Source organism: Selaginella moellendorffii, unplaced genomic scaffold (genome assembly GCF_000143415.4).
Source record: "Selaginella moellendorffii unplaced genomic scaffold, v1.0 SELMOscaffold_10, whole genome shotgun sequence".
Classification (NCBI taxonomy): domain Eukaryota; kingdom Viridiplantae; phylum Streptophyta; class Lycopodiopsida; order Selaginellales; family Selaginellaceae; genus Selaginella; species Selaginella moellendorffii.
Genome location: NW_003314271.1, coordinates 16,688 through 39,858, shown reverse-complemented (window position 1 = coordinate 39,858; position 23,171 = coordinate 16,688). Strand labels below are relative to the sequence as shown.

The 23,171-nt window shown below is 40.5% G+C and overlaps 1 protein-coding gene across 1 annotated transcript; it reads left to right on the top strand.

Annotated features, from left to right (window-relative positions):
• The first annotated feature begins 12,083 nt into the window (after positions 1–12,083).
• LOC9631144 (puromycin-sensitive aminopeptidase) lies at positions 12,084–16,979 on the top strand. Its single transcript, XM_024673225.1, has 31 exons — positions 12,084–12,151; positions 12,259–12,367; positions 12,471–12,533; positions 12,586–12,624; positions 12,686–12,823; positions 12,873–12,948; positions 13,016–13,206; positions 13,256–13,333; positions 13,383–13,490; positions 13,544–13,756; positions 13,808–13,869; positions 13,920–13,947; positions 13,997–14,083; positions 14,137–14,162; positions 14,213–14,276; positions 14,330–14,410; positions 14,474–14,521; positions 14,570–14,588; positions 14,657–14,661; positions 14,719–14,787; positions 14,833–14,942; positions 14,989–15,069; positions 15,119–15,305; positions 15,358–15,648; positions 15,697–15,843; positions 15,899–15,983; positions 16,034–16,209; positions 16,262–16,372; positions 16,426–16,542; positions 16,590–16,661; positions 16,724–16,979. The coding sequence occupies exons 2-31, from the start codon at positions 12,275–12,277 to the stop codon at positions 16,802–16,804; spliced, it is 2,946 nt and encodes a 981-aa protein (XP_024528993.1). The 5' UTR covers positions 12,084–12,151; positions 12,259–12,274; the 3' UTR covers positions 16,805–16,979.
• The last annotated feature ends 6,192 nt before the right edge of the window (positions 16,980–23,171 follow it).

Genomic DNA, 23,171 nt, shown 5'->3' with positions numbered 1-23,171 from the left:
CGAACAAAAAATGTAGGAACTTGGTTGCGTGCGCGGAAGCCGATTGAAATTGCCGGTACGTTTTTTTTTTTTCCATTTTCGCGAAGCTTACGGACTAAGGCATGTCGAACTGTAGCGTGCTTTTGCAGGGTCTAGCCAATTCTCCACAGTGAGTGTTGGAGCTTCTCCTGTAGCTGAAGAGATGGCTGTCAAAGAGGCGCCCAAGGAGATCTTTTTGAAGGCCACTGGCTATCACTTTGACACGGTAACGCACCGTACTAATTGGATGCTGATTTCGTTTTTTCCACCTTCTATCCAGGTCGAGCTGAAATTTGTTCTGTCTGAGAAAAAGACAACCGTGGTGTTTAAGATCCGGGTTTTGCCGAGAAACTTAAGTATTTTCTTTTTCACTTTCGTTGTTTCGTTCGCTATCTTGGTAGTCATTAACCAGAAGCCATGCAGGTGAAAGCCCGCCATTGGTGTTGGATGGTCGTGACGTGAAACTTCTCTTTGTTAAAATCAACTACGAAGAACGGAAGCTGGAAGAAGTTGCGCTCACCAGCCGTCATCTGATGCTGAAGTCACTTCCTGTTCAGCCTTTTCTCAGGGTTCTGGATGTGATAAGGAGGTCGTTTCAGGAGAAGAATGGATCAAATGTGATAAGGAGGGCGTTTCTGACGTGCTATTGTCTTTCCTAGTGACTTAAGAAAGTCCAAGTGTTCGACTTATCGTGGCTTGGTCAACCTCAGCTCAGGCCGGCATTTGGCTTTTAAGCTTTTCACCAAGAGAGACACTAGCTAACTAAAGAGAGGAAATTATATCGTTCTTTATCCAGCTACTTGCAATTAGAGAGCTGGGCCGAATTTTCTAGTGCGATTTGGATGGGGCGTTTAGAGGGATTCGTGTTCTTGATCGCCTCATATTGTCTGGGATGACAACAAATTTGAGCTAATCTTGCCCAGTGCCGATAAGGATCCTTGCCTGCGGACGGCATTAACTACTACTTTGAATTATTTTCTAGTAAAATTTATTGTCTTACTAACTAAACATCTTACATGCTTTTTGATGTTGGGTCATCATTGGAACTTATGGTTTTTCCCTTGATGATTGAACAAATGAAATACTTTCTTGTGAGACTTTAGATATCCATTTAATAAGAGATATGCCTCTAGATTGAAAATAAGAGAAGGTAAGTATAAGTCCTAGTGATTAACCATAATTGTCAAAATAAGGTAAGAAACTCTAGCAGGAAAGCATGCATCTAAAAGGTCTTGTGGCTCGTGGATCAGGTCGCGGAAGTTTTCGTGGAAGTGATCCTGGTCCCGGAAGCCTCAGAGAAAATCGTGGAGGTAAATGTCTTGCTGATCAGATGATGATTCTCTTAGAACAGTGGAAGCTCTTTCTCGCAGATATGTGTGGGTGACGTCTAGAAGGGCAGCATCCAAGAACTATTCTCGCAAATTTGATCAATGCCAAAGTAAATCCTTGTTCTTTCGTATTAGCAAATTTCACAAACACTTGCATTCATTTTTCATGTGCTTCCAGGTTGGGCACCACAAGATTATAAACGATAGATAGATAATATCCTTGAGAAACAAATATTGTGGGAAGCTTTTGCAAATCCCTCAAACATAAACAATTATGGCCTACCACACTACCTGACAGTTTTTTACCACTGCAGCAAAATCAAAGGAGTCTCACAAAAAAAAAAAGAAAAGAAAACTCGGGAACATGCACCAACTGACCTGAGAGCTCAAAGTCAACGGAAGTCAATGGAAGTCCAACACAGTTTTTTAAGACTTCCATTTTACCTCTTGCAAAAGAACAAACTCTAGCAAGTTAATCTTAATAAAGCATTGATGTTAATGCTTAAACTATGACTTGATCTCAGAAAGCATTAATTTTTTCTCAAAACCAAGTTTACCAAGGCAATCCTGAGCTTGAGATCCAGCAATTGTTTGCCTTTAGTCTTAAGGAACTTTTGAGTTTCAATTCAAGATGAGTTTCCATGGTGTGCCATTGTCATACCTGAGCTGAGTTAAAGGTTGTCCAATCCTTCACATGGCAAAGGCTGCGAAATAGAAGAATGCAAGTGATGAGCTCCTCAATTCCATCCCAAGAGTTCTACGGCGGTTCATGTTCCCGGAGCCAACGCTAATTTTAGCAAGACGAGGCAAAACCGAGGTGATAGCCAATGGGAAAAAGGCAACACAGGCTCTCAAAGCGAGCTAACTTTAAAGCGATTACAGCATCGAGACTCCTATATATTATTTATCAAAAATGCTTTCTTTACTACCTTAAATTTATAATAGCCACGAAAGGCTTCATGTTTACTGCAACAAAAGAAAAAAAATAAACACAATAAAGAATACCTTGTGATAAACTAGTCCATCGCCAGCCCATCGTCAAATTCATCTGGAAGGCAGTAAAAAAAGAGTAGATGGTTAATTGCAGCTGGAATGCTATCCAAGGTAGAATTCCTGAAAAAAATAAAAAATAAAACTAAAGAAGAGAAACAAAAGGAAAATTTACCGTCCAACAGTGACCCAGAATGCACCTTTGGTTACTTTACTGAATTCCGCTTTGGCACAATTTGGTAAAAACCGGATATTTGGTTTCTTCCGTTGATATGCCTGCTGCGCCTCCTCCAAGCGCGTGCCCTTTAGGTAAGGGGGAAAGGTTACCTCTGCAGGCATATCCTCAGGCTGAGGAAAGTACGCCCTTCGTCCCTAGAAATTACACAAAGAAAAACAATATTACAAAGCTCGAGACAAATATAAAACTTACATTTCTTTCATAGCAAAACCTGTCCATTGGATATCCTCCATGCTCTCTGTCTGCTTTTTTAATTGCTACATATGGATATGTAGTCTTCACTTGATCGATACCCCCTAAACAAAGAAAAAGAGGAAAAGATCAAATCCATCCAGTTTGAAACACTGCACACCTAAGAGAATTCCTGGAGATGATCTGGTCTTCATCACTGGAAAAAGCGTTCACAGTGGAGCTAAGAGACGAAACTCAACAACAAACCTGCACCACAAGAGAAAAGACGTAAAAGACAGCCCTGCAAACTCAGTAAAGATGGAGCACCCTGGTTCACCTAGAGAAAATAATAAGCTTGCACAGTTGGACAGGGGAATACACAACAAACCTAGAAAGAAGCAGCTTGGATGGCAATCCCGCCAGCGAGGATTCCTAAAGAAAAAGAGAAAAAAACGAGAGCTTGTAGAGAAAACTAGACACAACAAACCTTGGCGGCTGGTTCCCTAGAGAAAGAACACAATCCCGTGCAGCAGCCCTGAAAAAACCTAGAAAGCTCTCATACTCATGTTGCAAACTTTTTGGAACAATAATAGTTTCTTGCAATTGAGATCACAGAAGTGCAAAACACGGGTCCTGTGGCTTGAGCAGAGGATAAATACGAATCTCAACAGCTCAAGAATCAGCAACACTGAGCATGAAGCCAATGGGATCGACAATCCAGATAGCCATTCCAATCTTCAACGTCACTGTATTGAGACACTAGCTAACTAAAGAGAGGAAATTATAGCGTTCTTTATCCAGCTATTTGCAATTGGAGAGCTGGGCCAAATGGGATTTGGATGGGGGATTTGTGTTCTTGATCGCCTCATATTGTCTGGGATGATGGCAAATTTGAGCTAATCTCGCTCAGCGCTGACAGGGATCCTTGCCCGCGAATGTTATGGAGTAGTGTTATAGATTACATGCTCCTGAAAGGGATCCAGCCTTATTCCAATCTCAATCACTATGACTTGCCACAGGCAATCGAGGTGTATGCTGTATTTTATGAATAAATAGGATAAGCTAGTTTTCTTTTCTTTTCAGGAAAGACTTTACAAATTTTGCCAGAGTTTTGTTTCAAGACTTTCGGTGACCATGTGAAGTACTGGACAACCTTGAACTAGCCACAAGTTGTCACTCAGCTAGGCCAATTTGCACCTGGGCGATGCTCAGCGCCTTATGGAAATTGTACAGAAGGCAACTCAGCTTACACCATGGCTCACAACCTCTTGTTTCCTCATGGCTCTACTGCTTAAGTATACAGGAAAAGTTACCATATTTGTACTTTCTCTTCTTGAATTTATAAGTTATTTACTACACATTGTGTTGTTGCAAGGAATCTTAGTGTATTATGAGCCATTTTCAAACTTGACTAATGCAATTTAAAGAATCTTTAATCCATTTTGTTTTTCTTTCCAATTGTTTATTTCTCTCCTTGAATGATCTGGATGACAAACATGGAGTTTCAATTGAGCCACAAATATAAGATTTCTCTAAAGTTTTTTTATCTTATTTTTGATTTGTAAGCATACTCCACATAGCTATGTATTATTCTTTAGAGAATGTACAAAGTGTTCTCAAACATTATGGAAATCTAAAAGTTGTGCTATTAGAGTTTTATAAATTTTTATCCAACCATTGTTTTTGTCATGCTAGTGGTATTTTTTAAAGAATGGATGATCTTGCAAATCTTACATTATCTTAACTATTGCATAATACAACTCACATCAATTCTAGATTGAAAATTTATAATCAAACATTTTTCTCTTAAAATCTTTCAAGGATGGAGCTAACATTCATGGATACTTTGAATGGCTTTCAAGGCATAATTTAGTTTCATCTACATTGACTTCAAATTATTAAAAGAGGGATTAAAATAAGTTATTAAAAGTAAGTCAAAAGAGATTATTGCTTTTATGATTGCTAGGCTATAATCATTGCTTTATTTGTATCACAAATGAAACAGTTGGCATGCATGTGAAATATATTTTTCAAGGTGGTCAGTCTTACATATGTCTTACATATATACATGTACATTTATCTTAATAATAATCAAATCAATTAAAAAACATTTAAGACAAAGTTACAAAGCATAATATGCACTAAGAGTGATTGCTTTATTTATTTCCCCATCCACTCTACCATGGAAATACAACTAAGGAAGTACGACAATTTTATATAAAATTTTATATCAAAAATAACCTAACCCCATTTTCACGTTTTATATAAAGATTGACACAAACAATGGTAAAGTATAGAAATGGCTCATTTAATTTTCAAGATGCTTTTGGAAGACAACAATAATGATCCAACCTCATTAGTAGCAAACAATTGTTTTTGTGCAAATGGAAGGTTAAATTAATTATACATTTTCTTTATATTTATTTATATTCATGGTTGTGGAGAGCAAAGAGAATTGCAAATTATATGAACTATTAGGGATAAAATAATGCACTTGGTTTATTTAAATTTATGTGCATGCCACGGAGCTATATTCTAAAATCTTTCCGATAATATTGTCCAAATAATAATCGACTTGTATTTTGGCAAGGAGAAATGGCTAATACTCCCATCTCAACAACAAACTTTGGTGATCATCAATCATAAGCATTTGAGCATCACTATAATCACATTTTTGTGTTATGTGATGTAGATCCATAAACTTTTGGCAACCATAAGTTCGTAAATATATTTGATTCACAATATTCATTCACAATATATGTTGTGTGTGAGTTTAAGTAGCAAATTGAAAATCAATAAGAAGCATACAACAATTTACTCAACATCATTAAATTTAATTATGTCATCCACAATCCCAACACATATGGTTATTAAATTGTTGGATTTCCTTTAAATTCTCTTTTCCTTTTATATATTTCTTTAATTTAATTGAATGCATTTTTAAAAAAAGTTTATTTACAACGACACCTAGCTAAATAAACATTTGCTAGTATGGATTCATTTGTTGTTAACTACTTATATAGTTGAGCTAACCAAAGCACCAAACATTCATTATATTTTGTTTATTTTGTTTTAGCAGTCTAACTATCTGTCAAGAAGTATAGGCAAACTTTTGCAAAATTGGTTTAGATTACTCTTGTTCTCTCTTTTTAGGCTCTTCTAAACTCCCACCTACTCTATACTCTCAACTTTCTTTGGGTGGTTTATAGGTGCACAACAGAAAGTATGAGATTAGTAGTGTAAATTGTGTTGTTTCTCCTGATCTTTTGTCATGTGCTTGTCTCCCACATTAGTTTTAGTGTCATTTAGACTGTTTGTTTTACCTATAGTTATTTTCTCAGCTCTATTAAGCATAAAGCCATTTGGTTTGCTAAGAGCTCATCTTTAAATGAGAGGTATATTGATTCTTTATTCTTTGCCCTTTTTTCCATGTTATCTTTTTTTTCTTGAGCAAAATAGAAAGCAACTTCATATATCATTCACACAAACAAGGGAATGGCATGTTGAATGAAGTCAAGAAACAACCCGATAATGTGCCTGAGGGCTTTTTGCTTTCTCATGACTTACCGCTGAAGTATATAGGAAAAACTACCAACTACACATTGTGTTGTTGCAAAAAAAAAAAAACAAAACGGAATCTTCATGTATTATAAGTTATTTTTAAATTCGATTAAAGATATTGATGCAATTTAAAGAATCTCCAATTCATTTTGTTTTACTTTCCAATTGTTTATTTCTTTCCTCAAATAATTCATAGTTGATAAAGATGGAGTTCTAATCAAGCTATGAGTATAAGATTTTTCTAAAGTACTTTAATTTTATTTTTTGATTTGTAAGTATACTCCACATGGTGTTCCTTAGGAAATGTACAAAGTGTTGTCAAACATTATGAAAATCTAAAGGTTGTGCTTTCAAATAATTTTTTTTCAACTATTATTTTTGTCATGTTAGTGGTATTTTTCAAAGAATTGATGATCTTGCAAATCTTACACTATCTTAATTGTTGCATAATACAACTCACATCAATTCTAGATTGAAAATTTATAATTAAACATTTTTCTCTTGAAATCTTTCAAGGATAGAGCTAACATTCATGGATACTTTGAATAGCTTTCAAGGCATAATTTAGTCTCATCTACATTGACTTTAAATTATTAAAAGAGGGATTAAGATAAGTTATTAAAAGTAAATCAAAAGAAATTATTACTTTTATGATTGTTGGGTTATAATTATTGTTTTATTTGTATCACAAATGAAATAATTGGCATCCATGTGAAATATATTTTGTAAGTTGGTCAGTTTTACATATGTCTTTTATATATATATATATATATATATATATATATATATATATATATATATATATATATATATATATATATATATATATGTACATCTATAATCAAATCAAATAAAAAATATTTAAGACAAAGTTACAAAACATAATATATACTAAAAGTGATTGCTTCATTTATTTCTCCATCCACTCCACCATAGAAATACAATTAGGGAGGTATAACAGTTCTATGTAACATTTTATGTTAAAAATAAACTAACCCCATTTTCACTTTTTATATAAATATTGATATAAACAATGGTAAAGTATAGAAATGGTTCATTTAATTTTCAAGACACTTTTGAAAGACAATAATAACGATCCAACCCCATTAGTAGTAAATAATTGTCTTTGTGCAAATGGAAGGTTAAATTAATTATACATCTTCTCTATATTTATTTATATATTCATGGTTGTGTGTAAAGCAAGGAGAATTGCAAATTATGTGAACTATTGGGGATAAAATATTGCACTTGGTTTATTTGAATTTATAGGTATGCCACAGAGCTATGTTCTAAAACCTTTCTGATAACAATTAACATGTATTTTGGCAAAGAGAAGTGGCTAATACTCCTATCCCGATGGCAAACTTTGGTGATCATCAATTATGAGCATTTGAGCATCATTATGATCATGTTATTGTGTTATATGATGTAGATCCATAAAATTTTGTCAACCACAAGCTGATGAATATATTTGATCCATAATATCTTTTTACAATATATATTGTGTATGAATTTAATTAGAAAATCAAAAATCAACAACAAACATACAACAACTTACTCAACATCATTGAATTTAACTATGTTATCCATAATCCCAACACATATGGTTATTAAATTGTTGGATTTCCTTTAGATTCTCTTTTCCTTTTACATATTTCTTTGATTTAATTGAATGCATTTCTTTTTAAAGTTTATTTAGAACAACATTTAGCCAAATGACTTAGATTTTCACAAGGAGAAGTGGCTAATGTTTCTAGCACTCCTATCTCAACAACAAACTTTGATAATCATCAATCATAAGTATTTGAGCATTGCTATGACTACATTCTTGTGTTATACAATATAGATTCATAAAACTATATCAACCACAAGCTTATGAATATGTTTGATCCATAATATCCTTTCATAATATATATTGTGTGTGAGTTTAATTGGCAAATTAAAATCAATGACAAGCATACAATAACTTACTCAACATCATTGAATCTAATTATGCTATCTACAATCTCAACACATATGATTATTAAATTGCTAGATTTTCTTAGATTCTTTTTTCCTTTTATGTATTTCTTTAATTTAATTGAATACACTTCTCTTGGAAGTTTATTTGGAAGAACACCTAACTAGATGAACCTTTTGGTAGCATGGATTCATTTGTTATTAACTATTTACATAGTTGGGCCAACCAAAGCACAAACATTCTTCATATCTTGTTTATTTTGTTTTGGTAGTCTAGATATCTGTTAAAAAGTATAGCAAAATTTTTGCAAGTTTGATTTGGACTACTCTTACTCCCTTCTTTTATGCTCCTCCACGCTCCTACCTACTCCATACTCTCAACTTTCTTTTATTTAGGTGGTTTGTAAGTGCCCAACAAAAAGTAGGAGACTAGTGGGTGTAGATTATGTTGTTTCTCCTAATCTTTTATCATGTGCTTATCTCCTATGCTAGCCTCAGTGTTGTTTGGGCTATTTGTTTTGTTTTTAGCTCTTTTCCCAGCTTTATTATGCATGAAGCCATCTGCTTTGCTAGAAGCTCATTTTCAAACAAGAGGTACATTAATTCTTTTTTTTTTTTCATTTTTTCCTTGTTATCTTTCTTTTCTTGAGCAAAATAGAAAGCAATATTATGTATCATTTGTGCAACCAGGGGAATGTTATGTTGAATGAAGTCAGAAAACAACCTAACACTATGCCATGTAAGCCCATTTTAATCACATTTACCCGGTGGAACTTCTTGCAATCCCCTTCCAAACTTTGTTACTTCAGAAAGGCAGCCAACAGGTAGTCATCACATAAGTCTCCTATATGGTTCACTCTGCGTGCAATGGCCAGTGATATACTTACTAGGAAGGAAGTTCCCAGTCTTACAGAAATTAGATATAATCCATACTAAAATTAGTGCAAACTAGAAAAGTTTCGATCAAGAATCCAAGAGAGAGTGGTCTCTCTAGTCTCTCAGCGAGCCACTCAAGCCTCTGGCTATGCTTCAAAGTTCCAGTGCCTAAGAAACGCAAAGGCATAGATTCCTCAAGTTTTGCTCCTCAGTACAAACTTTAAAGGACCGCATGCGTGGGACGAACGCTTTCCACCAGGAAGGATTGCCAACAGCAAATGCTCAAGGATGGATGGGAAGGTGGTAAATAGGAGTACAAAAAATTACGCTGCTCTACTTCTATAAAGCAGATATAGGACTATGGAGGTTGCTGGAATCAAAACAGATAAAGGTGAGGGAATTGTAGCTATCTACTTGTGGATGCATTCTTTCTGGAATTGGCACTCACGGACTCTACTATCACCGTCTAGAGACGTATCCAATGATGAATAGTTTTTCTGGGGAGCTCAGGTGCTCAGCTCATAGCTTGTTGCGGAAAATTTGGATTTCAGCATAATCATGGTCCTCACCTCTCTCTCGACTTCTTCTCAATCGTTGCAGGTGCGTATCATTTACTTTTATCCAGAATTTCTGACCCATGGACAAGACCATCTCGGCTTAAGCAACAAAGACTGCAGTGTACAGATGCAGTAACAGTCCGCTAGCATTCAGTGTAGCGGGAACCAAAACTGGTTTACTTAATAACTAGTTATCAGTAGAGAAATAGCTGATTGGTTTGACCTTTCAGGGGAGAGGTCTTTCCCAGAACACATCAATGCCTCTTGGTCTTTAGATTCAATGTTACTACGGCTACTGATATTTGTTCTTGCCTCTGTTGGGCTCAGAGGTTCGTGGCTTTCTCGACGACACCAGAGATATGTTTGTGCAATCCTCCAAGCTAAGCGATGGTGGCGGTAAGCTCTTCCCTTCTGGAGAATCGAAGGCGCAGAAGCTCGAAAGCAGGGTCTCCAGTAACTCTATGCAAGTTCCCAACAGTGACGAAGATGGTCTTCCAGCTGCCAGCATCACTGCCAGAGTACTATGGACCTGATCATTGTGGGCAGCTCTCAGTGGTTCTTCATCCCAGTTTTCCTTCATGAAAACTGAAAGCCAATCGGCTCCGTCTACAGAGGAGATGATATTAGCTGTGAAGAAATAAACAAGAGGACGGGGACTTCCACAACAGATTGCTTTCTTGTGTCATGACAACCTCATCCAGCTCCATGGCCTACACCTCTTCAAAGACAAGGAGGACAACAAGCTTGACTACTCTCTGGGTCGCTCGGGGTGTCGCATATCTCCACCATGTTCCAGTGAAGTTTGCAGGTTTTAGGTTATCGGGGAGTTGCGATCCACACCGTTGGATCGTTTGAGCCAAATGATCCGGCTGCCATCGCTGGCCGTTCTTTCCAGGTTTGTTGTGTCTAGTTTTCTCTCATTTTTTTCTCTTTTTCTTTAGGGAATCCTTGCTGGCAATTGTCCATCCAAGATGCTTCTTTCTTTGTTGTGTTTTGGGAGGTCGAGAAGGCCAAATCTCAACGAGACAGCCAAAGATTCCCCTATCTAACTATGCAAGCTTTTTCTTTCTCTTGTCTTTACTGAGTTTGCCAGTGCATGTTGAGTTTCATCTCTTAGCTCTACTGTGAATGCTTTTTCCAGTGATGAAAACCAGATCATCTCTAGGAATTCTCTCAGGTGTGCAATGTTCTAAATTAGATGGATTTGATCTTTTCCTGTTTTACTTTGTTTAGGGGGTATCAATCGAGTGAAGACTACATATCCATATGTAGCAGTTAGAAAGGCAAACAGAGCATGGAGAATATCCAATAGATAAGTTTTTCTAGGAAAGAAGTGTAAGTTTTATATTTGTATCGGGCTTTGTAATATTATTTTTCTTTGCATAATTTCTAGGGACAAAGGGCCTACTTTCCTCGGCTTGAGGATATGCCTGCGGAGGCAACTTTTCCCCCTTACCTAACAAGCAAATATATCAACGGATAAAACTAAATGTCCAGTTTCTACCAAATTGTGCTAAACCAGAATTCACTAATGCAATAAAAGATGCGTTTTGGGTCACTCATGAATGGTAAATTTTCTTTTTGTTTTTCTTTTTTAGTTTTAGTCTTTTCTTCTTTAGAAATGCTATATTGAATAACATCCTAATTGCAATCAACCATCACTTCTTTTTTTACTGCCTTTCGGATGAATTTGACAACAGGCCGGTAATGGATTAATTTATCACAAGATATTCCTTCTTGTGTTTATATATAAAATAATATCTTTTTGCTTTTGTTACAGTAAACGCAGAGCCTTTCTTGTACTAAACAATGAGCTTGTACTAAATTTAGGGTAGTGTAAATTCTTAAATTTAGACTTTCCGGGAGGTCCTTTTTTTTTAGATAATATATAGGAGTCCCAATGCTGTAAGCGCTTTGATAACTTGCTTTTAGTCTTTGTCTCGTCCTTCTAAAGTTAGCGCTGGCTCCAGGAACGTGAACCGCCATGGAACTCCCAGGATGGAATCGATGAGCTCATTACTCGCATTCTTCTGTTTCGCAAGTAGAGCAGCGTGACTGGAGCCGGGACAAGCATAGAGATGGGTGGTGTAAGGCTCAGTAGCAGTTTCCATAAGGTGCTCTGTGCGAACTGGCCATAGCAGATTTGAAGGTTGTCTAGTACTTCCCAAAAGTCGTGGAGAAAACAATGTTCCTTGAGACCAGGCTCGGTCTGTTCTTGAATGAAAATCATCTTATCAATGAGGTGATCGATCCTTTCTGTCAGGCAAAGGAAGATTAAACCAATCAGTCTTGGTCGCGGGGCCACGAGTAGTAACTTTTAAATCCTTGGTAGTAACTTTTAGTCCTTCGTAACTTTTAATCCTTAGATACCTCGCTAACTTTTAGTGCCGTGTTGACCTAAAAGAGGCGAGCGATAATATTTGCTCGAGGCGCTGGGCGTGGGCGCCGATCGGGTGAGGTTTTTCGTGATTTTGTGCGCAGCGCATTCGTGCTTTGATGATCTCCAGCAGTAGAGATTCTAAAAGAATGGAGCTGCCTGTGTTGTGTCTTTGGATTTTAGGGGTTTTAGAGGAGAAATGGCCACCGTCATGGCGCCTTGCCAGAGACCAGGGCTTAGTTTCGTCTTGGCCGTCTCCTCGCGACTGTCATTAGCCACCAGAGCTTTCCCGGTGCTTTATTTCTTCTTGCTTCAGATTCTTCTTTTTGTTCTCTCTCGGTTCTTCCTTTTCATGTCAATTTTACTTCCTCTAAATTTGCTACTTGCTTTTGCAGGCAAGGAGCTTCACTCGGTACTGTAAATCCAGTTCCACGTTTGCCTTGTCTTCGAAATTCAAGGTAGATGTTTCAAGCATTGTTTATGGTTCTCATCTTCGAACAAAAAATGTAGGAACTTGGTTGCGTGCGCGGAAGCCGATTGAAATTGCCGGTACTTTTTTTTTCTTTCATTTTCGTGAAGCTTACGGACTAACACATGTCGTGAACTGTAGCGTGCTTTTGCAGGGTCTAGCCAATTCTCCACAGCGAGTGTTGGAGCTTCTCCTGTAGCTGAAGAGATGGCTGTCAAGGAGGCTCCCAAGGAGATTTTTTTGAAGGATTACAAGCCCACTGGCTATCACTTTGACACGGTAACGCACCGTGTGGATTTTGGATGCTGATTTCGTTTTTTCCACCCAGGTCGAGCTGAAATTTGTTCTGTCTGAGAAAAAGACAACCGTGGTGTCTAAGATCCGGGTTTTGCCGAGAAACTCAAGTATTTTCTTTTTCACTTTCGTTGTTTCGTCCGCTATCTTGGTAGTCATTAACCAGAAGCCATGCAGGTGAAAGCCCGCCATTGGTTTTGGATGGTCGTGACGTGAAACTTCTCTTTGTTAAAATCAACGGCGAAGAACGGAAGCTGGAAGAAGTTGAGCTGACCAGCCGTCATCTGACGTTGAAGTCACTTCCTGTTCAGCCTTTTGATTTAGAGATTGGCTCTGAGATACACCCGGAGACTAACTTGTCTCTCGAAGTAAGTGGGATCAAGTTTTTTAGAATGGTTACTTTTTTTTTTCCAACAGGGGCTCTACAAGTCTTCCAGCGGCATGTTTTGTACACAATGCGAAGCTGAAGGTTTTAGAAAGATAACCTTTTACCAGGTCTTTTTTTGTGACAATGTTTGGCTGACATTCTGGCGAGCTATTACAGGATCGGCCAGACGTTATGGCAAAGTTCACTACCAGGATAGAAGCGGACAAAGCACAGTATCCCGTTCTTTTGTCGAATGGCAACCTTATAGACTCCGGAGACCTCGAGGTTGGCATTGTTTCTTCACTGGCATTGTGTAGAGCCCGACGTGCTGTGGTCAGAATGGATTTCATTATGCTGTGTGGGAGGATCCTTTCAAAAAGCCTTGCTACCTCTTTGCCTTGGTAGCGGGGCAACTCACGTCCAGAGACGATACTTTTAAAACGCGTTCAGGAAGGGATGTTCAACTGAGGATTTGGACTCCTGCACAAGACGTTCCAAAGACAGAGCATGCTATGCATGCTCTCAAGCTTTCAATGAAGTGGGATGAGGATGTAAGTAGAAGTCTTTTCTCTCTCTCTCTCTTTTATCTCAACTTCGCACAGGTGTATGGGTTGGAGTATGATCTTGACCTGTTTAACATTGTCGCTGTTCCCGATTTCAACATGTAAGATGCCGTTGTTTTTGTTCGTTTTTGGTAACTGATGCACGGTGTAGGGGTGCTATGGAGAACAAGAGCTTGAATGTGTGTCTTTTTTGCTGTTGTATTCACTTAATTTTTCTATTCGTATCAGATATTCAACTCGAAACTTGTTCTGGCGTCTGCTGAAACTGCTACAGATGTTGACTACGCGGCAATTTTGGGTGTGATTGGTCATGAGGTTGGTCTGAATTAGAGGTTCTACAACCACTAACCTCTACGTTTGCTTTGCAGTACTTCCACAATTGGACTGGGAATAGGTACGTCGTCGCATTGTCACTGCTTTAGCTGATATAGTCATGTAATACAGGGTGACATGCCGTGATTGGTTTCAATTGAGTCTGAAGGAGGGTCTTACAGTTTTCAGGGATCAGGTGCGTATAGTTTTTGCGTTGGTTTCTTTGTGTACTGAAATGCCAAGTTACAGGAGTTTTCTTCTGACATGGGCTCTCGACCTGTCAAACGTATCGGTGATGTCGCTCTTCTCAGAACAGCACAATTCTCAGAGGTACCAGAGGTTTTTTTCTTCTTCTTTCTCTTCAAATCACACTGACCTTCTTGTCCGCAATAGGACGCTGGTCCCATGGCGCACCCTGTCCGTCCGCATTCTTACATTAAGGTACTCCTCATTTGCAAAAACTCTTACTAAAAAAGAGCTTATTTGCAGATGGACAACTTCTATACGGGTATGAGCTTTAGAATTGTAGTTTTGCCGCGACTGACATTTTGTTATCTGTCCTTACTATTTACGTAGTGACGGTAAGAAGTTCGAAAACGATATTGTTAGGCGTCTTAATTCTACGTCTATGTCTACAGGTGTATGAAAAGGGTGCGGAAGTCGTTCGCATGTACCAAACATTGCTTGGGAAAGATGGGTTTCGGAAGGTTTGTGTTCAGTATTCTTATATCTTTGCAGACGGTGTTGCACAGGGCATGGACTTGTACTTTGAACGTCACGACGGACAAGCTGTAACTTGCGAGGATTTCTTTGCTGCTATGCGAGACGCTAATTCCGCCAATCTTTCAGTTTTCTTGAGATGGTAAGCTAATGCACGAGTGTTCACCTGCCTGACCATGTTCTTACAGGTATTCTCAAGCTGGAACACCCATTCTTACTGTTTCGACAGCGTATGATGCTGCAGCTCGTAGCTATACTGTAAAGTGCAAGTAAGAGGTGGCCTTTCTATTCTTTATTTCTCCTGCGTTTTCTCCTTAGGCAAGAAATTCCTTCTACACCTGGACAACCTGTGAAGGAGCCGACGTTAATACCATTGGCTGTGGGTCTACTAAATTCAAAAGGCGAAGATATGGTGTTGACCGAGTTGCTTGATGGAGGATCACTCAAGTCATTGAAAGACACAGCGGGGGGACCTGCAAAGACAGCAGTACTTCTTGTTGATAAGGTGAGGGTGCATCTTGTTTGGTTTTGGTGTTCTAACCAGTGTACTTTTGCAGGAAGAGCAAGAGTTCACTTTTCTCAATTTGCCTGAGAAACCTGTGCCATCTTTCCTAAGAAACTTTAGTGCTCCCGTGCGCCTTGTGACACCGACTGTGACGGATGACGATTTGCTCTTTTTGCTCGCGCATGACTCCGACGAGTTTAACAGATGGGAGGCTGGACAGACGATGGGAAGAAAACTTATGCTGGATCTTATTCCGAAAGCACAAAGAAACGAACAGCTCGCGGTTCCATCCGCATTTGTGGAAGGCATGCGCAGTATTCTCAACGATTCCTCGTTAGATAAGGCATGTTTTTCTCATGCTTCTAGGCTCTAGCTGACGGACATATTACAGGAATTTGTGGCAAAGGCACTAACACTTCCTGGAGAAAGCGAACTGATGGACTTGATGGAGGTTGCAGATCCAGATGCAGTACATACTGTCCGAAAATTCGTGATAAGAGAGCTTGCGTCGAAACTGAAGCAAGATTTCCTGAAAACTGTGAGTATAGACTTATCGTGTTTGTTTCTGCCATGACATCCGTTTTCTGATGCAGGTGACTGAAAACCGAAGTTCTGATCCGCACTACACATTCGATCACAAAAACAAAGCCAGGAGATCCTTAAAAAACCTCGCTCTCGGTGAGTCGCTTCCTTGATAGTTCTCTTAGACTTGAGTGCGTGATTTGCAGGCTACCTCTGCTCTCTGGACGAGGCGGACACTACTGAGCTTGCTTTGAACGAATACAAAAGCGCAACAAACATGACAGATCAATTTGCAGCCCTCTCTTCACTTTGCCAGAATCCTGGGGACGTGCGTGATGAAGCTTTGGCAAACTTCTACGAGCAGTGGAAGGACGAAACTTTGGTAAGAATTTCCTTTGCTTCTTTTTTCATGGAGACTGAGCAAAAACATGCAGGTTGTGAACAAATGGCTGGTGTTACAATCTATGTCTGATATCCCTGGAAATGTTAAGAACATGAGGCGATTGCTAGATCATCCGTCCTTCGACATGAAGAACCCAAACAAGGTTCTGTGTTTCAGATCACCTTTCTCAGGAGCTAAAACATCCTTGCTACACAGGTGTATTCTCTGATCGGTCCTTTCTGTCGAACCGCTGTCAACTTTCACGCTAAAGATGGCTCTGGCTACGAGTTTTTGGCAGAGGTGACTTTGCAGTTGGACAAAATGAACCCTCAGGTAACTCGCAAGCACACTTTCTTCGTATCTTAACTTCGTCCTCACAGGTGGCATCGCGAATGGTATCGTCATTGTCGAGGTGGAAACGCTTTGATGAAGGCAGACAATCGCTGGCTAAGGTTAGGCAGTGTTTGTTTTCCAGGTCTTCTCTTCTCAAATGTGTGTGACTTTGTCCTCGTAGGCTCAACTGGAACGCATTGCTAAAACCGATGGCCTGTCGGAGAATGTGTTTGAGATCGCCTCCAAGAGCCTGGCAGCGTAAAAAAAGATCAAGGAGTTCGCGATCGTAAGCTCGTTGTTGCATTCTTCTTGATAGATATACAAGCCATTTGCTTGGGAAAAATCACACCTTTTCAGGTCGAGCAAGCATTTGCCATAAGATTGTATACAGTTTCACCACTCAGCTCCTCAAAAGTCACCTCAATTCTTCCACTTTCTACAAGCCGCTGGTGCCACGCCAACGGAGAATTCACCACCGCTTCGTCTAGACATCGTCCTCGCAAGCTTCACTGCTTCATCCATCTCGTCCGCCCCCCTCAAGATATCCGTCCTCCATCCCGGGACGAACACATGCCGGCACTCCCGGCCTTTGATCAACAAGACCACCACCACGCTCAAGCCGCAAGCCTTCGTCCGTGGCCCTGTGGAACATCTCGAGCACCAGTTTGCTATCACCTCGGCGACCATAGCCAGCCAAGAGCGCGCTCCAGGAGCTGCGAGCTTGCATCAAAAGCGCAGCGAGCATCGACCATGTTCCCGTAGAAGTCGACGAGAGAGACCACCACCCCCGGGTCGACTTCCAGGCCGTGTCAACATGCATCGCCATGGACGAGCTTCCCCGTCTCGAGCAGCGCCGCGGGGCCACTCCCGCAAGCTTTGACTCACCGGCATCGGCACAGGCGACGATGAGCGAAGTCTACAGCACTGGATCGCGCTGCTCGATCCGGTCGAAGACTCTCCTTGCCTCCATCAAGCTCCCTAGCAGTTGATCAAGTCGAAGCCACGCTCGGACGCTTGCGAGTGGAGCGAGGCCGTGCTCCTCCGCAAGACGAGCAAGTTGGGCTTGGTCTCCGGGCTTCTCTCGATCGATGCTAGACTCGCCAAGGCCTTGAGCGGAGGAACGAAGGATCCAGCGTCTAGACCACAGCCCTCGAGCTGCATGAAGTGGAAGAGCAGCACCACCATGCCGGCTTGCTCGTTCTCGCAGTAGCCCAGCATCAAGGAGTTCCAGAACTCAAAAGCTCTCCTCAAGCTCCCACACTTACATGTAGCGTAGACGCCACGAACACGTCGAGCTCCTCGCGGCTTGAGCGTGGACGGCCATTCCCTGCTCGAGCGCCATAGCTTTGAGCTTGAGATCGCCGTGAGCTTCTTCTGAGCTTGCGAGACGAGCACAGGCCTTTACAAGCATTCACCAGATCCGTAAGGCCTTGAAAGCTGCTTGAACATCCGGCTAGCAGCCCGGCTATAGCAGAACAAGCCGAGAGCGTTGTCTTCGCTTCCATTCTTTGATCTCGCTCCACCACTTTCAGCATTCAAGTTCTTTGATCTTGTTCCACCATTCAAGTTCTTTGATCTCGTTCCACCATTCTTGGCTTCATCCAAGTCATGTGTTGAAAAATGGGCTTCGACAGACTGGGGATTGAACCCAGGACCTCCTGCCACTGGACTAGCTGCTTTGGTTGTCAGATTTACTTCAATATCGATTCTATGCTTCATCTAAATTCTTCAACCACTTCCACCATTCTTCACTTCATCCAAGTTCTTTGATCTCGTTCCACCGCTTCCACCGTTCTTCACTTCGCTTCATCCAACTTCTTTGATCTCGCTCCCACCACTTTCACCATTCTTGGCTGCATCCCAGTTCTTTGATCTAGCTCCACCACTTCCACCATTCTTCGCGTAGCCCTGGACGACGTCCATCTTGGGCACATTCCTTGAGTTCTGAACGACCAAGATTTTCTCGTGGATGATGCGCCATTTCCCGAGAGAAGGCCCATTCATAGAAGAAGAACCTGGAGATTTGCTGCGAAGATGTCAAAGGGTTTTGGGTTTTGGGTTATTTAGCAATGGCGGAGGAGGGAAAAGCTTGGAGCGTCGCGTTGCAGCTGGTTCGTGAGTCCCGGCGCTGGGTGTGTAACGTCAATGGTGTGCGCCCCTGGGTGGAATTCAAGCACGCTCATGCAGAGTGGCTCAAGTCCAATCCACATTTTGGGGAGCAGCTGGAAATCGCTGGTATTTCTCCGGTTTGCTGCCCAAAACTTCCTCCAGCCTGGTACTTACCGCTTTAGAACCAACACAATCGGCCAGCCGGACCTCTTTGTCAGGGGCGCAACCGATCGGCCTCTTCTCGTTGGGATTGTCGACTGTGATCAAGTATACAAGACGTTGTAAGGTCTGGCTTGGTTTTCCTTGTTCTTTGCACTCATCCAAGTGTTACAGGAGGCTTTTCACATACATGCTGCTCACCGGTGCTTCCTTTGGTGTTCTGGTGGATGGTGAATCCATCCGGTATGCCAAGATAAGTAGAAGAGACACGCTACTTTCCGCTCCAGTTTCATCGTGGTGGGCTCTCGGGTGTGTTCTTCAGCTGGCAAGAGACGAACCCCAGCAGTCGATCGGAGATAACTCGCTAAGCCTAGCCAAGCTCGCACCCAGGGATTCCCATGTGGTGGACAGCGTCAAGTCCATAGCCACACAACACAGGCCATCTCATGCAGGGGCGATCATTCATGGCATGGAGAATCTCAGCTTTGGAGACTTGGAGGATGTCTCTTGCAAGTGGCCGAGAGACGCTAAGTCATCCGTCGTCTCCGCGAAGTACAAGCAGCAGCCCGTGGTTCTCAAGGTGAGGGACTTGACTACTCCCTGGCTTCTGGACGTGGAGACGAACCTCCGGAAGGTCATCACCGAGGTGGACGCGTACAAGACGCTCCACAAACTGCAGGGAGTTCAGATACCACGCCTCGTCTCGTGGGGCTTCTTGTGTGGAACAATGTTTGCCTACGTGATGACCAGCGACGAAGGTTGGCCTCTGAGTAGCTATTGACGTTCACCGCCGAGACATAGAAGCAGCCGTTGCTCCTGCCTATGAGGCTCTTGCCAAGATTCACGCCAGGGGTCTCATCCACGGGGACTTGAAGCCTCTCAAGATCCTCGTCAGAAGAGGAAGCCGCAGCAGCCAGTCTTCCTGGGTGACGATCATCGGCTACTCCTCTGCCTCTTACGTCGGCCCCAAGGAGATCCATGTTGCTGCAGGGAGGGAGATGGCCAAGCTTCAGCAATGTTTCGAGGAGGGGCAGTGGATCGCTTCCTCCTTGCTTGCGGAAGAGCTCATCGATTGTCTTCCATAAGCTCCCCAAGATTTGTGATCTTCTCAACACATACGTGTGTCTTCCTGATGCAATCAATCGTTACATGTGTGCTTGGTTTTCAGGTTGGGTGCTAACCTGCAAGGAGATGACGAGTCATCACCCAAGACGGACGAAGCGTCTGAAGCATCTGAAATGTAAGCGCACGTCTCTCTTCCTGCTGTGTTCATCCGTTTTGATCCGTGTTTTCAGGTTATCTCGCTAATTCAAAGAGTATGTGGTGGTCGATGCATTGACGACTCTGGTTGACAACCCCAAGCTCCTTGAAGAAGCTCAGGAGGTTCCTGGCAGAAAGGAGGCAACTGAGTAGTTTAGGTGGAGTGTAATTGAGTGAAGCTATAAAAAAAGCATTTGAAATAAAATGAAGGTGAAGAAATATAGGGGTATTGAGTTATAAGTTTTTTAGTTTATTCTTTAAAAGTACTATATTTGGTTATATAAAATTCTCCTTATAATTCACATTTTTGTGAATAAAAGTTGAAATATCAAATATTAATCTTGGATTTTAAGATAAACCTATTAACTACAAAACCTTTAAACTTTTATTAAACCTTATTTGAACTATCTCTTAAACTATTCCCTTTAGATTGAATAAAAAATATTATTTATAATGAGGTTGAAATGGAAAATGAACTCTAGATTGGAGAGAACACCTCTTTTTAAATATTGAAAACATAATATGACTCTCTTTGTTTTTGTTTTGCATCTAATTTCATTTGATTTTATTTTATGTATTAACTTTAATGTTGGAGATGTTGGAAATTATAAGATTGTTTCAATGTTACTTTATATAAATTTTTGAATTTAGACTTTCAAAAGGTCACCAGTTCTAATATTGTTCAAACCCAAGAATTCCTAACACCTTTAATTGATTAAACATTTAATGTTTTTTTTAATATTTATACTTTTATAAATCGTTTACACTTGATGTTTTCTTTTTTTCACTTCTTGATTATATGTTTGGAAATTTGGTTATGTTCTTTTACTCATTGGTTATATATTTGGGAATTTAATTTCATCACTTTGTTCAATGTCTTAAAATTCTAAAATTCAAATCCCAACTTTGTTGCTATTATCTAAAGGTTACAATTATGGGGTAAAATTACAAAGAATTAGTTTTGGCAAATATTATCCAATTAGATTGTGTAACTAGTTTCACTCATTTTGATTTCATCTTTGCATATGCAATATACGTTTGGTGGCTATAACTTTACATGTGTCCCTTTCAGCACATACTATTTTGTACCATATTGTATAAGTTTTTGCTTTCGTTAAATGAATTTGAGACCATTTGCACGAGCTTATGTTTGAACTCGTAAAAGAAGCACATCATAAACTTATTTGAGTTGGCAACATTGATATTAATGGTTATTATAAGTTTGTTTGGGTAAAAGTAAACCTCCCATGAGTGGTGAATATCTCTTTGAAATGCTTTATTATAAACCTCACTTGGGTATATACATCCCTGCTACACCATTGCCAACTTTATGATTTCCAAGCGTCATGTTTCCAAGCACTATGTGAATTTTTTCCTCTCCAGTAAACTGTGTTCTCAGGGAGTCAATAATATTTCTTGGACTAAGATCCAGTTCTGCCAGCTTATTCACGAACTCTTTCGTGGTCTCCATATGTAGCCAGGCCTAACAAACAACGGGGGATTCCTCTCATTTCACCTACGAATATATTTTGCGTTGAAAGGGTGGGCATGCTAAGCCAGGTTTTCGACTGGAGGTAACATGCACTAGGAGTTGATGAATAAAGGTTGCCTGGTGGAAGGAGGAAGAAAAAGATCTTGCACTGTGAAAAATGAGATCTCACTCGTTTTTCTACAATAATTAAAAAAGAGTTTGTTTGCAAAACAAGATATATACCAGTCTGCAGCTAATGCCAATTACAGCTGCTCAGAAAGAGGGAGCTCTGCAATTGCAAGAGATCCAGCAAGTTGCACAGAAGGCTTTGGTTTCACGATCGGTCATGGTCAGAGTAGTTTCAACAAACAAACCTGGTGAGCTAGAGCAAACGGCTCTTGAGCACATAACAATGGAACCTTGTTCACTTTAAAGAGGCACGTACTCCAGAATGACAGTCAGAGAGCGTAAGTTGTCCTCAAAGGGTGCCTGCAGGGAGAAAGAGCGTGAAAAAACGAAAATCATTCCAAACAACTCACAGCTTTGGAAAACTCGAGCTCGTGTTCCACGCATAATTGTTTTGCAATCTCCCGTGATCAACATCACTTAAAATGTTATTTGTGAAAACGAGAGACTTCGATCATATCTGAGATAACAAACAAAAGATCTTCCTTACGATCGAAATTCGATCTGCGAAAGTCTCCTGAATTTCTTTCGAAGCGTGCTCGAGCACCTACATTTGATTGCTAACGTTAAAACCAAAAGAAACCAATGTACCTAGAATGGGTACAGCCCGGGGCCCAAGAAGCAACACTGAATTGTTGCACGCTTGACAAATCGGTTGAGTGTGAGTACGCTATTCATTACATTTCATAGCCTCTCAACTTCTATGTATGAACTTGAAAAACACTAAGTCTACAACACCAAAACATCCACCGACACTTCGCTCACTTGCCGGTAGCTATTTCATCTAATAGTTGCTCATATAGATTTGTCTGTGCTCGAGCTTTTTCTGCTTACACCAATGAAGCGTCTGGAGAACAAAGAGCGTGACACTAGCTCCGTTTTCAAAGGTAAAAGCCCCGATGAAAAATTTGTTTTTGCAGAGTAAGCTTTTTTAATTTCCTGAAAACTTACCTAGATTGTCAGTGGTACTCACAACCAGTTGACTTGTCAATGTTCTCTGGAAGGTGCAGAAGCGAAAACTTTCTAGGTACCCTGATACGCTTCTGGTTCCTTTTGCGAATCCTGGGCACGGAAAGCATCCACTCGGGCACATCACAGCCAGAAGCTTTCTGCAGCAAAGGAACGTCTTCCTCAGCATACAGTGTCAAAGCATTTCCTGGCAGACCAGCTCGGCTGCTTCCTGCAATACGAAAGCTGGTTTTATGAAGATGGTACCTTTAGTTCATTAAGATCAGAAGCATTAAAAACAGAAGACATTGTGAACAACATACAAAGAACCCGTGCCTTGTTGGCTCGTTGTAGCCAGCTTCCTATTTGGCTAACATTCATAAGAAATTCAGGTTCTAACACTCTCGATTGAAGGATACTCCGAGCTAAGCTGTTGGAAACATTTCAGCCTTCCCGCATAAACGTCTACGCTCGATCTGATCACGCATTGTTGCTG